Here is a 14,452-nt window from a genome sequence, read left to right as displayed (position 1 = left end):
AGAGAAACACCATATTCTGGACAACTATTGTTATCTGTGTCATTGCAGTTACTTGCATTTTTTTCCATGAAGTAAAACACAGGTAACTGCACATAGTGTGAATGTGCCCTTACAGTGCTGAGAAGGGTCAAACCTAAACCCTCCCTGTTCCTTCAAGGTTGCTAACTTTGAGAGCAGGAGATGATTGGAGAACATACAATCTGGATGTTTATTACGTCCCTGTACCTGCCACCTGCCCGTGCTATCACATAGGAAGCTTGTTACCCCCCCGTAATAATAATAAGCCCAGTTCAAACTGGATCCGACTTTGAAATCATGCTTTTTTTTTTTTTATCATGCAAAGTTGCTCCGTTTCAAAGCCGTATATCCGGTGCGACTTGGCAGACATCTGTGGAACTTCATGCGCAGATGTCTATGCACGTTGTACCTGAAATCGCAAAAAATAGTGCAGGAACCTGTATTTCAAGTCTTGAGTCACACCGATTTGAACGGTCCCATTGCAGACAACAGGGTGCAACTTGTAATGCGATTTGAAACTGTAAAATTGTATGACAAGTCACACTGGTGCAAACCAGGGCTTAAGGTAAATGGGGGGGGAGAATGAAGTGTATAGTAAACTTAAATCAATCGAATAATCAAGAAAAAAATTTAAGAGCACCTCGTCCCACCCATGCATACACGCAAATGCTTATAATTACAGCGAATTCTAGGGTCATAATATGATTGATTGCTAAGCAAGCTGATAACTATTGAAGGCTTTTAAAGTGTTGCCTATTAAAACATTTTAGGTATTTGAGTGGGGCACGCAAATCGTGTCTGGTACCACCTTTTATACTTTACAAAAAAAATTGGGTATTTTTTTTCTGTGCTCTAAAATTCATTTTATTGTATTTTTTGCTTAAAATGTGTTTGAAAAACAGCTGTGCAAATATTGTGGAACATAAATTGCAAATGCTACCATTCTACACAATAGGGCTTCTGCTTTCAGAAAATGTGTTGGAGGTTCTAAATAACTTTCTAGCAAAAAAAAGGATTTTTAATTTGTGAGTGTGAAAATTAAAACATTTTCTCAGATACGCAGTGGTTAAATCTCCCACCATTGCTGGTTTACTGTAGTAAGGGTTAAGGCCAAGGAATGGAGCACTATCTGTTAGGTGGCATAGTCTTGTATAATATCGCCCTTCCAGTGCTCTTTTTTGTTTTCTTCCTTTTGGTATTTGGAATCAAAAGGCACAAGATCAAGAGGTCCTGTTGTCTTTGACTAGGGATGAGGTGGTGCCTTCCCATCACCCTAAAAATACTTCCCTGACTGATGTGTCTCCACACCATGGCTTTTATCTGGTTCACTAGAACAGACTGTTCTCACCTGTCGGGAAGGATCTTCTGTGAGTCATTGTACTATAGAAACTTCTCAGAAAAGTTTTAGGGACTCTCGCACGGACAATGCTGAATGTCTGTCATGACCACGCTGGTATGTCTGACAAGGCTTTTGTGGATCTCCTCTGCTGGTGTTCTCCCATTAGAGGAGTGATAGATCAGCTCTTGCGTGTCCAACTTTTCCAGCATTGCAGGAAGCAGCTGTTAGTGAATGGCCTTGTACTCTGAACTATCACCAAGCAGAGGCACATCGATTAGTGTGTACTTGGACCAACTTGGCCCAAATGAACTAGCTAAAGGGACAGAAACCTGTAATTCAGCTGTAAAGGTTCTTGTAAGTTTTATAGGTTTGCATGTGTTTTTGTTCCTGAACATATCTCTGCCTTTATGATTGCGGTTTTCTGAACTTAGTGAACCATTTGGTTTTTAGAGTACTACAGCTAAGAGCGGTCTAAGAGGCCCTTCCAGATATTTTCTACATAGTTTTTTTTGTTTTGTTTTTGTTTTTTTGGTATGTAAATTTCTATTTTTTTTTTCTTTCATATGTGAAAATGATACAGCTTTTGTTCCAGATTCTGATATGCCAGATCATGATTTGGAACCCCCAAGGTTTGCACAGCTTGCCCTTGAACGTGTCTTACAGGACTGGAACGCACTTAAATCCATGATAATGTTTGGCTCTCAGGAAAACAAAGACCCGTAAGTTATTCTGGCCGCTATATAATTTCAGAGTTTAATCTTTAGATGGCTTTTCTAATATTCAGTTTTTGATTTTTATAGTCTGAGTGCCAGCAGTCGTATTGGTCACCTTCTCCCAGAGGAACAAGTTTACTTGAATCAGCAGAGCGGTACCATTCGCCTTGACTGCTTTACGCACTGCCTTATTGTCAAGTGTACTGCTGACATCTTGGTAAGCATTAATGTTTAATACACCTTCCTGCTACTTGTGCTATTGTACATTACATTGTTCCCCTTCGTATGTAAACATTTAAACCTGTATCACTGCTATCCCCTTTACTTCATATTCTTTATCTGACTTTTAACGAGTTAATTGTAATGTTGGAGACCCTGTCCGCAAGTAACGCTTTTTAGACTGCTCATGCAAATTGTTTACAGTAAGCACTTGTGCTGCCCTTGCTTTATAATTCGCTATGCCTTTTGTCCGTAACAACCCTGTAGTTTTCTTCAGCCTCTGACCCTTTTGGACAGCTCATGCTGTTCCCCCTATCCATTCCCTTCTGGGGCCCAACAATACCCTACGTTACCCCACAATACCCAACTGCAATAAATGTTTTCACTGGACACACATCCTAAACTATAACTAAAGTCAAACCCTTTTTATCTTATTTGTGCAGTACAGGACACAAGACTTACATTAATGGACCATGAGTTATATGAAGCTACTATCAGGCCACTGGTACAAAACTAGCTAGCACTGCCCACAGAGCACACCATATAACCCCTGCCCGCTACATGAAACTCTATTTTTTTTTTTTTTTTTTTTTTTTAAATAGTACCTTAGGCCCTCCCCAAGAGAATGTTTAAAAACCTATAAGAAGAATATGTAAACCCAACATTTCAAATTCCTGACCATGACTGGATGTACACGGCTTTGGTTTTCTATGTTGCAAAAAACCCAAAAACAAAACGAACTTGTAGTATAGAATAAATTGTATGTTACTAGTACTATTTAAGTGACATTTGCCCCTTGGAGGTATGTTTTAAAGCCCCACAATATATTTCCTCCCCAGAAGGAAATAGAAATTGTCGATACGTGTACTATTCCCCTAATCCTGTTTAGGATTCAGATGGGGAGCCCCCTTTTGCTTGAGGATGTTATGAAACAAAGTATTGAGGACCCTGATTTTGTAGCAGAAGCTCACATACAAATTGTGCGCTTTGAGGACTGTCCAATCCTGAAAGGATATTCACTCCTAAGCCTTTTGCTGAAATTCAATCTATAGAAAAGGAATTTAAGAAGAAATGGACTGGTCCAGTAGTGATCCTGCGATTTCTGTTCTCAATAGACACTGTACAGTTCCTTTTTTGAGCATCTTTCCCCTCAAGGATTCTGTTGATGGGTATCTGGAAGCCCTCTTTAAAGACCTTTGCATTTGCAGGGCCTGCTCTACAGTCAGCAATTGATGCTATGTCCATTTGCCTAGACTTGCTAACTGGACAGGATAAATTGGTGAACATGAACCTGTATTTGAGGACCCTTATGTCTTACAACTATTGCTGCTAATGCCCTCAGCATTGTTTTTATGTTGATGCTCTACATCTGGGTTTCTCAACCAGGGTTCCTTCAGAAGTTTCTAAGGGTTCCTTGAGCAATTAGCACATTTCTGCCTCTAGGTTCCCACTGCCACCATTAATCTTTTTAGCTATCTATAAGGGTGTAATTCTTCCCAATGGCTAAAAGTGTAAGGAGCATTCTTCCCACTGACCATCACACTAATTTGTTTCAAGGGTTCCTTTGTGTTGAAAAGGTTGAGAGAGGCGGCTCTACAGAATGATTTGCCAAGCCTCTAGAATGTCTCTTATCGTTGCACATGTGCTGGATTTTTGGCTGAAAGCTTGCGGTGCTGAACCGGCTTTAAAATATAGGGAAAAAAAGCATCTTCTACACATGCATTTTGATGAACACCTATTTCAGGAATCCCTTGATAAATCAAGAAAGCCATTGAGGGAAAGATGCTTTTACCCCAAAAGAAGAAGCCTAGTTCTCCAACTCCCTCAGCTACTAATATTTAATCGAACATTATTTTCAGCCTCCCTTGGTGTCTACTTCCAAACCAAAGCTTGGCACCTCTTTTTGTGGAAAGCCCTGAACTCCCAAGTTTGCCCAGAAGCTTTCCTTACAATGAAGAGGCACCCTTACTCTTGGGAAGGAGAGGAAGATTCAAGATATCCCGGATATCTGGGTCCAATCTGTCAATCTGTACAAAACGGTTTCTATCTCTGCCCCCTTCTCACCTTTTCTTCTAATCTGCAAGCTACCAACAACAAAATGGGGCATCCATTTCTTTGTGTGCCCAAATTTCAAATGGAATCAACTGGATTTGTCATGGCTTCTTTCAGACAAGGGGAATTTATGGCATCAGTACACTTCCCCATTTTCCCCTTACATCAATGCTTTCTCTATTTTGTTGTGGGAGATAAGCTCTCTGAATTTGTAGCATTACCATTTAGGCTCCCTTCTGCACTATTCACAGACATGCTTGCCAATGCTTCTGGCTCTTCTGTGAACCTAGGGTGTTCATGTCACAGACTATCTGTTTCACCTTCTAGTGAAGGCCTTGTCAGCCTCAATCTTGGCTTCCGTCTGGAGTACCTAGATCTAATCTTGGTCACCACCCAAGCATAGATTTTTTTTTTTTCCTTCCCTATGAGAAGGTTACTTCCCTAGGGTCCCACAACTAGGACCATCTGGCACCCCTCAGTTTGCTTCTGGTTTATTGTTCTGGGCTTGACAGTAGCCTCCTTTTTGAAGCTGTTCCCTTTGCACAGTTTCACTCTAGACCAATTCAATCCAACACACACAAAATTTGGAATAAACAAAATCCTTGGGTTGCTAAAGGCTTCCAGCCAGCCCAAGAAAGGTCTCCCTGACATGGTGGATATCCAGTCCTGCCCTGCGGTTGGGGAGATTTTCCTTCACACATGCTGGAAGGTGATAACAATGGATGCCAGCCTTTACTGGCTTGGGTGCTGTTTACAATTCTCTGACTATCCAGGGAATCTGGACTCCACAGGAGTTGAAACTTCCCATGAGCATTCTGGAACTGAAAGCCATCTTCCTTTCTCTACAACCTTGGATCTCTTGTGCAAGATCACCCAGTCAAGATACAGTCAGACAGTGCCACAGCAGGGACCTACATTAGCCATCATGGGAGATCCAGAAGTCAAACAGTCCTAAAAGAAACCAGTTTGATACTCTCCTGGGAGCAAGCTCATTCCAGCTCTCTTGGCCCTCCACCTTCATAAAGTGCACAGTTGGCAGGTGGCAAATATGGTGTCAAAGATGGGGGAAACCAATTGTGGATATCTTGATCTCCAGTTCAACAACAAGTTGAACACGTTTGTAGCGAAGGCCAGTGATTCTCTGGCCTTCGTAGCAGATGCTGTGGTGATTCTTTGAACTCCCTTCAAGGTGGGTTATGCCTTCCCTCCAATGAGGATGCTCCTTGAGTGTTGAGCAAGATAAAGGAAAAAATTCTGGTGATTCTCATCAATCTAATTGGCCCAGAAGAACTTGGTACACAGACATACTCAGACTTTTTTTGGTCGCTGACTTTAACTACAATGCTGTTGAAACCCAAATCTCAAAGGATGGGGTATTTCTGACTATTGTTCCTACCTTCTCGAAGCAAGAAAATCACTCCCACAAGAATTTCCATTGCATATGGAAGGCTTGTGTTGCCTGTGCAAGGGCAGGAAGTTGAATCCTAGGACATACTCTATCACTTGTATTTTGGCCTTTCTTCAGTCTGCTCTTGACCAGCGTCTGGCCCTTAGTATGTCTGCCTTGCTATACTTTATCAAGACTTTTCTTCAGGACGTTGCTCATATAAATTCCCCAATTAGACCTCCTGTTTCACCTTGGGATCTCAACCAGGTGCTTTATGTACTTTGGAGACCTCCCTTTAAACCAATTAGATATTCCATTGTAAGTCCTCACTTTAAAGGTTCCCTTTTCTGGTAGCCATTACTTCTATTAGGCATGTTTCTGAAATTTCTTGTTTTGCACAAGGACAAAGTGGTTTTTAGGCCAAAACCCTTCTTTCTACCCAAGGTCTCTTTTCAATAAGGACATTGTTCTGATTTGCCTTTTAAACTCCTTATCTTGGAGTACAGTACAGGACTCAGGCCCTTCCCCTCTGTCTTGATCACACTTTATTACTTGCTAAAAAGCAGGAGTTTCATGTAGTGGGCTGGGACATATGGTGTGCCCTGTTGGCTGCCGTAGCATGTTTTTTTTTTTTTTTAGTTTTTTTTGTTTTTTCCTGTCTGTCTAATCATCTGAAGGTAGCTGCATATAACCTATGGTCTATGAATGCAAGTACTGTACTCAAATATAAGGAATTTACAGTTGAGTCTGTCTTCCTTTTTTTTTTTTTTTTTTTTTTTTTTTTTTTTTTTGTGGTGAGGAATAACACCACTGTCAGGTTTTTATTGCAATAGATGTCTCCATTAGAGATTTTCTTTCTAATTGTCCTGCCCATCAATATCAGGAAAGAAAGTGAGCGTAAATCCAAAAGTTTTTTTCTGGTGGCAAAAGTTGAGTTGCCACCAGAAAAATAGAGGGGTGATCTTCCAACGGGCACTGTTCTCAAGACAACTAAGGGAATTTCACTCGCATGTGCTTGTTCTCTATTTTTATGGAAAAACCCTAAACTACTAAAATGAAATGAAGAAAAATAAAAGGAAATAGTTGTTGGGCCTGTAAAAGTTTATAGTATTATTAAAATGAGTGAAAATAATTTGTTTCCTAGCTGCTGGACACATTGTTGGGAACACTAGTAAAAGAACTTCAGAACAAGTACACTCCTGGACGTCGAGAGGAGGCAGTGGCTGTCACTATGCGGTTTCTGCGGTCTGTGGCTCGTGTGTTTGTCATACTCAGTGTTGAAATGGCTTCTTCCAAGAAGAAAAAGTAAGTATACCCTCATTTTTAATCTTTTTGTCATCTGAGTTGTAAACGTTCTACATACAATGCATTAATACTAGTCAGGGCACAAATTAATTTATTTTTTTTTTCTTTCGTTCTTTTAGTAACTTTATTCCACAGCCAATAGGCAAATGTAAAAGGGTATTCCAAGCACTGCTTCCATATGCTGTAGAGGAGCTGTGTAATGTTGCAGAGTCACTCATTGTTCCAGTGAGAATGGGAATTGCGCGACCTACTGCACCCTTCACGTTGGCCAGCACAAGTATTGACGCAATGCAGGGAAGTGAAGAACTCTTTTCTGTTGAACCTCTCCCTCCAAGGCCATCCTCTGACCAGTCTAGCAGGTAAGATCCTTGCTGCACAAATCCGATGCTAGTACCCTATTCCCTTTTTATAATGAGGCTGATGTACTAAAGGGTTCAGAATCTTCATTGAAAAAAGGGAAGATTTATTTAAGTTATTCAGCTGTGTGCAGATGAAATGAATGGGTGTTTGCTCTATATGTGATTGGATTATTGCGGTAAACCTTCACCATTTTTTTTTTTTTGTGGTTGTAAAAGCTGACGGTTTTTACCTTCATGCATTCTATGCATAAAGGTAAAAAAAACCCTTCTGTTTGCTGCTCCCTCCACAGCCGATATTGATCCAGCACTGTACACGGGAGCAGCAGCTCTCCCGGGTCTCTCTTCTCATTGGCTGAAACACTGCAGCAGTAGTCATTGGCTCCCATTGCTGTCAATCACTTCCATTGAGGATAAAGCAGGGGCAGGGCTCTGTGTCTTATGTCAGAGGAGATGTTTTAGTTCCATCTTCAGTGTCTTTTGATGGTCCCATTTTACCAGTCTGGTGGGTTAAAATATAACCTTTCTTCCTGCCCATCCTTGCACCCTTTTTCTTCTCTTACGTTGCCTTCATGGAATGAAACTCGTGAACCAGGAATGTATTGTTTTGCGTGTGGTATGATTAATTAACTTTCTGTTGGCTCAAGTTCAGTGTTCCCCTCTGTGTAGAGTCTTTCCCCTCTAGAGGTGGCCTTTTCATCTTAGTCTGGAGCATCAGGTTGATCCACCATGCTCTCCTTGTTGTGCTGACAGTTCATCATTGTTATGGAATTCCACCTCAACTGTTCAGATTCAAGCATTAGTCCTTCTGGTGGCCCCTAGGCTGCAGGTAGCCCAAGTCCTCCTAGTGAGGACTGTTAGTGTTTTTTATTGTTGCCCACCCCTCAGCTGGACTGCCTTTGGATGGGACGATTATATGAATTTCAATGGAGGAAAAAAATTGGATTTTGGTACTTGCTGTAAAATCCATTTCATGAATCTATTGAACACGTCACAAGCCTCTGTGTTCTATTCATGTTTTTAGCATTGCTGTACCATAAAACTGAGGCATGAGGAGTAGAGGAGAGGTTATAGTTGAGGCTTGCTTACAATTGTCTTCCAGTGTACAGTCCTCTAGGTAGCAGTATAGACTGGCTGTATCTATATTCCTGTGTCCCTCAATGGACTCAAAGAAGGGGTTTTTACAGCAAGTACAAAACTTCTAATTTTCCTATTCATCTGCTCATATATATATATTTTTGGCAAGATTGTAGATTTGGTTATTTCAAACCTTTTTCACGATTTACTGGTAAGCTTTGCAGACCTTTTGCTTTATACAACCTTCTTTAATAGGTTTGAGTGGGGAGGTTACACAAAATGCTCTTCACGTATGCCACATACTTGCTTTTTGTCTAGTGTCCAGTAGGTGTCAACACCTTAGAACGTCCCCATCTCTCCTCTGTATTTCAGATGTTTCTTTTATGCTTATTATAAAAACTCTAAACAAAGTTTTGTTATACCTGAATTTGCTTATTGAGTCTCAAAAAAGGTATCTACCTCTATCTTCACCTCTCCAAATCAATAGTCAGGTGATCCAATCACCTCCGTGGCCACAGGTGTATAAAATCAAGCACCTAGGCATGCAGACTGCTTCTACAAACATTTATGAAAGAATGGGTCACTCTCAGGAGCTCAGTGAATTCAAGCGTTGTACTGTGATAGGTTGCCATCTGTGCAATAAGTCCATCCGTGAAATTTCCTTGCTACTAAACATTCCATGGTCAGCTGTTAGTGGTATTAACAGCAACTCAGCCATGAAGAGGTAGGCTATGCAAAATGACTAATCTGGGTCTGCGCATGTAGAAGTGCACAGAAGTCACCAACTGTCTGCAGAGTCAATAGCTAAAGACCTCCAAACTTCATGTGGCCATAGACACACTCCTAAACCTTTAGGACAGCCTTCCCAGAAGAGTTGAAGCTGTTAAAGCTGCAAAGGGTAAGCCAACTCCATATTGAACCCTATGGGCTAAGACTGGGATGCCATGGCATGTGCATGGCAGGTGTCCCAATACATTTGGCATTATAGTGTACCTGACGGGGGGGGGGGGGGGGGTCAAATACCTTTACCATGTGATCAGCTATGTCCAAACACAGGCGATCACATGTAAACAAATGCAGATTTATCGGCATTTCCTCTCGTCAGTGCTGTCAGCGTGATGAAAGGAAAGCCGATAACTGGCTATCCAGAGACTGGGGACATTTGCACTGATCATCTGGGCACTGTGGTTTTTTTTTTTTTTTCTTTTCTTTTCAATTTTCAATCTTTTCATTTTAACTAGAAAGTAAAAAAAAAAAATGAATAAATACCACCAAAAGAGAGCTCTGTGCGGAAGAAATGATGAAATGTCATGTGTACAGTGTTTCAATTGTCATTTAAAGTGTGACCGTGCTGAAAGCTGAAAATTGGCCTGGGCTGGAAGGGGTGAAAGTGTTCAGTAGGCAAAAAAAAAAAAAGCTGGGTCCTACATTATTTATACTTTTTTTTTTTTTTTTTGCAACAGTCACGAACTAGAAAAATAGAGCATGCTTAATATTTCTCCGATGGGTGCTGACTCAGTTCTTCACTTTCGTAGAGCCACACTGACCTAAAGAAGCTTCTGCATTCAACACTTCTGGGTGTGTCAGATGCCTGTGCCCCCTGCAATGCTGTGTGGTTCAATCTATGGCATCTATATAACTACTTCATCCTGTGTTGATGTAGGACCGTTGGAATGAGCCACAAGATGCAGCGGGTGACTGGCATCCATGACACACAAACGTGTGTCCGATGCAGCAGCTTCTTCAGTGGCCCTAGCTTTTGAAGAGACCGAAGATCTGAGTCTGTGCTAGAAAAGTAAATAGCATCTGTTAATATCTTTTAGACTTTTTGCCTCCAATTAGTATAGCTATCTCAGTACCTTTTTTTTTATTTTTTTTTTATTTTTTCTTTTCCCCATAATTTTTTTTCTTTTTTTAGTTCCAGTCAGTCACAGTCATCTTACATCATTAGAAATCCTCAGCAGAGAAGAATAAGCCAATCACAGCCCGTAAGAAGCAGGGATGAGGAGCAAGATGATATTGTGTCTGCCGACGTGGAAGAGGTAGCTTCAGCGTCTGACAACAGTTCAGAAATTTTTTTTTTTTTTTTTTTTCCCTGTCCATTATTCTGGCTGTCATATATTTTCCGGTGTTTTGTGGCCTATATTTCAGGTGGAAGTGGTAGAAGGAGTTGCTGGTGAGGAAGACCATCACGATGAGCAAGAGGAGCATGGAGAAGAGAATGCGGAAGCTGAAGGACAACATGATGAGCATGATGAGGATGGTAAAGTGCAGTTGCACAGACCATAAAATTCATCAGCTTTGTTCCGAGTCACCTTACTAATATTATTTGTGTTTCAGGGAGTGATATGGAATTGGATCTTCTGGCAGCTGCTGAGACAGAAAGTGACAGTGAAAGCAATCACAGTAATCAGGACAATGCTAGTGGCCGAAGAAGTGTTGTCACAGCAGCAACTGCTGGCTCAGAAGCAGGTTTGTATTAGTCTCACTTGACTCCTAACGTGTGTCTGATCAGTATAAAGCTAAATGTAAAATCTTTGCCTTGCAGGTGCTAGCAGTGTCCCAGCTTTCTTCTCTGAGGATGACTCTCAGTCCAATGACTCAAGTGACTCTGACAGCAGCAGTAGTCAGAGTGATGACCTTGACCAGGAGACGTTTATGATCGATGAGCCTTTAGAGAGGTCTACAAACAGCAACCATGCCAATGGTGCTGCACAAGCGCCCCGTTCTATGCAATGGGCTGTGAGGAGCACACAGAATCAAAGAACTCCTAACACCGCTCCATCTAGCACTTCCACCCCTGCAGGCAAGTCGCAGACCACCTTTTTTTTTCTTTTCTGCTTACATTCTTTATATTAGCTTTGTAATCCTCTTCATAGTAGGACCCTAGAGCAGAAGGGGTCAAATTTGCAATGCACCCAGTGCTCTGGTTCATTGATCAGAGCTTTCAATTCTGACTCTGGGTTTCCTCATAGAACAGTGGATCAAACCGCTAGCCTGGGGGGGGGGGGGGCATGTTGATAACCAGACCTTCATTTCACTGGAGAAAAGTGAGGTCACCAGTTTGGCAAAAGCATGGCTGGATCTCAACACTGGCTGAAGAGAGAATTGCCAACCTTTTGGCATATAGAAGACTTCATACTTGTGCATTAATGCCTAGAGCCCCCCCTCCCCCAAGACAGTGGGTTTTGAAGGCTGGAGCACCATTGTAGTGCATGAAGGAATGCATTTCCAGCTGTAGTAGCTTCAGAGCTTCATGCAAAGCCAGTAACAGGAGGCTAGTTGGTGGGAGAGCTCATTCTGCCCAAAATACAGGTATTTTCTGCTTATGACAGAAAATGCTTTTCTGCCAGACATGTATAAAAAGCTGGTTCATCCTCTTCCTGATAACATTTCAGGATGCTTGTTGCACCTTTCCCACCACTGGGTCTTGGACTCGACCCTAATATATATTGATACAGGCATACCTCGGTATACAAACCACTCCGTTAATGTAATTTTCGTTTTACGAATGAAAATCCATTGAAAATAATGCTTCGGTTTACAAATTTTTTCCGCAATACGAACGGATTAATTTGTTTTCATTGCCTTTACAAATTTTTTTAGTCATGTCCCTGTACAGTAGTATGCCTTTAAAGTGCACTTTATAAAGCATTTTGAACAGAAGACTTTTCTTTTACTTCTGACGTCCGGAACGGATTAATTGGTTCTCAATGCATTTACGAAATTAATTTTGAATCTGGTCCCTGTACAGTATTTGTCTTTTTAACGTGCACTTTATTAAGAGTTTTGAACAGATAAAAGACTTTTTTTTTTTTTTTTTTTTCTTTTAATTAACTCTTTTCTGACCTCGAATGGATGAATCAGTTTTCAATGCATTCCTATGGGAAACGACGTTTCGGTTTACAAATTTTTCGCAATACAAAAAGTCCCGCAGAGTGCATTAAATTCGTAAACCGAGGTACGCCTGTATTTTCAAATGCTTTCCAGTATAGAATATGGTCATAATTTCTCAAAACTTTTTACCTTCTTTACATAACTGTGGTAGGAAACTTACTGTATTGTAAACATATGTTTCTGAAGTGATTTCAACCATATTTTTTTTTTTCTTTCTTTTTTGTTCTAGCGAGTTCAGGAGCTCTAATTTACATTGAACCATCTAGTTTACGTCGAAGTGGAAACATGAGCTCTAGTGCAGCAGCAGCTCTTGAAGCCAGCAACTCCAGTAGCTACTTAACATCGGCAAGCAGTCTGGCAAGGGCTTATAGCATAGTTATTCGGCAAATATCGGACTTAATGGGGCTCATCCCAAAGTACAACCATCTGGTCTACTCTCAGATTCCTGCTGCTGTAAAGCTGACTTACCAAGATGCAGTTAACTTGCAGGTGTGGCATTGTTTAGAACTGGGCTTCTCATTGTTAGTGGGATTTGCATTTTACTGAATTGTATGATTCTGTTTTTTCAGAACTATGTGGAAGAAAAGCTTATTCCAACATGGAACTGGATGGTTAGTATAATGGATTCCACTGAAGCTCAGCTTCGTTATGGGTCTGCACTGTCTTCAGCTGGAGATCCAGGTCATCCGAACCACCCTCTTCATGCTTCTCAGAATCCCACCCGAAGAGAACGCATGACTGCTCGAGAAGAAGCAAGCCTGAGGACACTAGAAGGCAGAAGGTATTCTATATTCTGTACTATTGTCTTTTGTTTAGAGTTTATTGAAGTGCTATGGCTTGGCTAAAGAGAAGAGAACACAGCTGGCAAATATTTCCTGCATGAGTAATTTTTTTTTTTTTAAAGTTTTATTACAATTTTCCATAATTTCTTATGTACTTCATAAAAAATGTATCAGACTTAACATCCATCCAGTTGTCTCTCTCCTTACCCTCAGAATTCCTGCAGTGCTAACAGGGTACCCATGGATTGCTGCTGTTTTTAAATTAAAACCAGGCACTGAGCCATCTTAGTGGCCATTTTAGAGTAACGTTAACAAGAGCTTCTTCTCTATTATGACTCCTAATACTTTATCCAGCTGTACTAACATTTAAAATCAATCTATGTTCTTATAGTGCTTAAAGTAACCATCTTACTCTCTGTTCATGTTGGTCATGTTTTTCATTTTTAATGAAAAGTTGCCTTTCCTTCTAGAAGAGCCACGCTACTAAGTGCGCGCCAAGGGATGTCTGCACGTGGAGACTTTCTGAACTATGCGCTCTCACTAATGCGTTCTCACAATGATGAACACTCCGATGTGCTTCCAGTTTTGGATGTGTGTTCCCTGAAACACGTGGCCTATGTTTTCCAGGCTCTTATTTACTGGATCAAAGCAATGAACCAACAGACCACACTAGACACACCTCAGCTGGAGAGGAAAAGGTAAACTTTCACCATTTGGCTTAAGCCGTGTGTGTGTGTGTAGTATTTGCTCAAGATCTCGATAACTCCTCTACTTGAAGGATTGTAGAAGGCAGAGAACTGTAGACATTTTTCAGTCTTTTGTAGTTTTTCTCTTGTAGAAAATTAATTTGTAGCTTTTAGGTGGAAAATTAACAATTTCACACAATTTTACTCAAACTTCCGGTGGGAATGTGTGTGTATCTGATAAGCCAACTGCTGGCTGTCAGATGGAAGTAATCCAGTGGCTGGGCAGCCTCCTGATCACTTCCAAACACCTCTGGTAAAGGTTAGAGGGATTTGAATGTACATGCATTTGCTCTCATACCCTTCTTGCTGACCCAGAAGCAATATTTAAGCTGGCACTTCCAGGTTTCCATGTCATGGCGATTATAAATTTGGCTTTTCTGCATAGCTGCTTCTGGTTCCCTAAAGGTTCAGGACATGAAATTCTGTATTACTTGCTACTTGATTATGGTAACAGGACTGAGAGCTCATCAGTTTTGTTGAGTTTGTACTTATGGCACAACTCTTTTCCGTGATGATGTGACTCCCGTGTGCATGCTCGGGAGTGACTTCACCGCAGCCTGG

General features: G+C 41.1%; 1 protein-coding gene across 13 annotated transcripts in view; it reads left to right on the top strand.

Annotated features, from left to right (window-relative positions):
- Positions 1-14,452, top strand: part of UBR5 (ubiquitin protein ligase E3 component n-recognin 5) — a 98,866-nt gene that overhangs the window by 52,714 nt on the left and 31,700 nt on the right. For 9 of the 13 annotated variants that reach the window (XM_089658283.1, XM_089658274.1, XM_089658284.1 and 6 more), the window contains 11 exons: positions 1,938-2,076; positions 2,158-2,287; positions 6,873-7,033; positions 7,153-7,392; positions 10,385-10,508; positions 10,618-10,729; positions 10,807-10,938; positions 11,015-11,272; positions 12,593-12,852; positions 12,933-13,144; positions 13,616-13,843. In XM_089658283.1, the coding sequence (XP_089514409.1) occupies positions 1,938-2,076; positions 2,158-2,287; positions 6,873-7,033; positions 7,153-7,392; positions 10,385-10,508; positions 10,618-10,729; positions 10,807-10,938; positions 11,015-11,272; positions 12,593-12,852; positions 12,933-13,144; positions 13,616-13,843 (1,996 nt within the window). The remainder of the gene's footprint in view (positions 1-1,937; positions 2,077-2,157; positions 2,288-6,872; positions 7,034-7,152; positions 7,393-10,384; positions 10,509-10,617; positions 10,730-10,806; positions 10,939-11,014; positions 11,273-12,592; positions 12,853-12,932; positions 13,145-13,615; positions 13,844-14,452) is intronic. The other 4 variants (XM_089658282.1, XM_089658280.1, XM_089658279.1 and 1 more) reach the window with 2 other exon arrangements.

Source organism: Staurois parvus, unplaced genomic scaffold (assembly GCF_062004578.1).
Source record: "Staurois parvus isolate SC_StPar_1 unplaced genomic scaffold, SC_StPar_1.0 ptg001062l, whole genome shotgun sequence".
NCBI classification, from domain to species: domain Eukaryota; kingdom Metazoa; phylum Chordata; class Amphibia; order Anura; family Ranidae; genus Staurois; species Staurois parvus.
The sequence above is the reverse complement of the archived record's forward strand: the minus strand, read 5'-3'. Positions and strand labels throughout refer to the sequence as shown.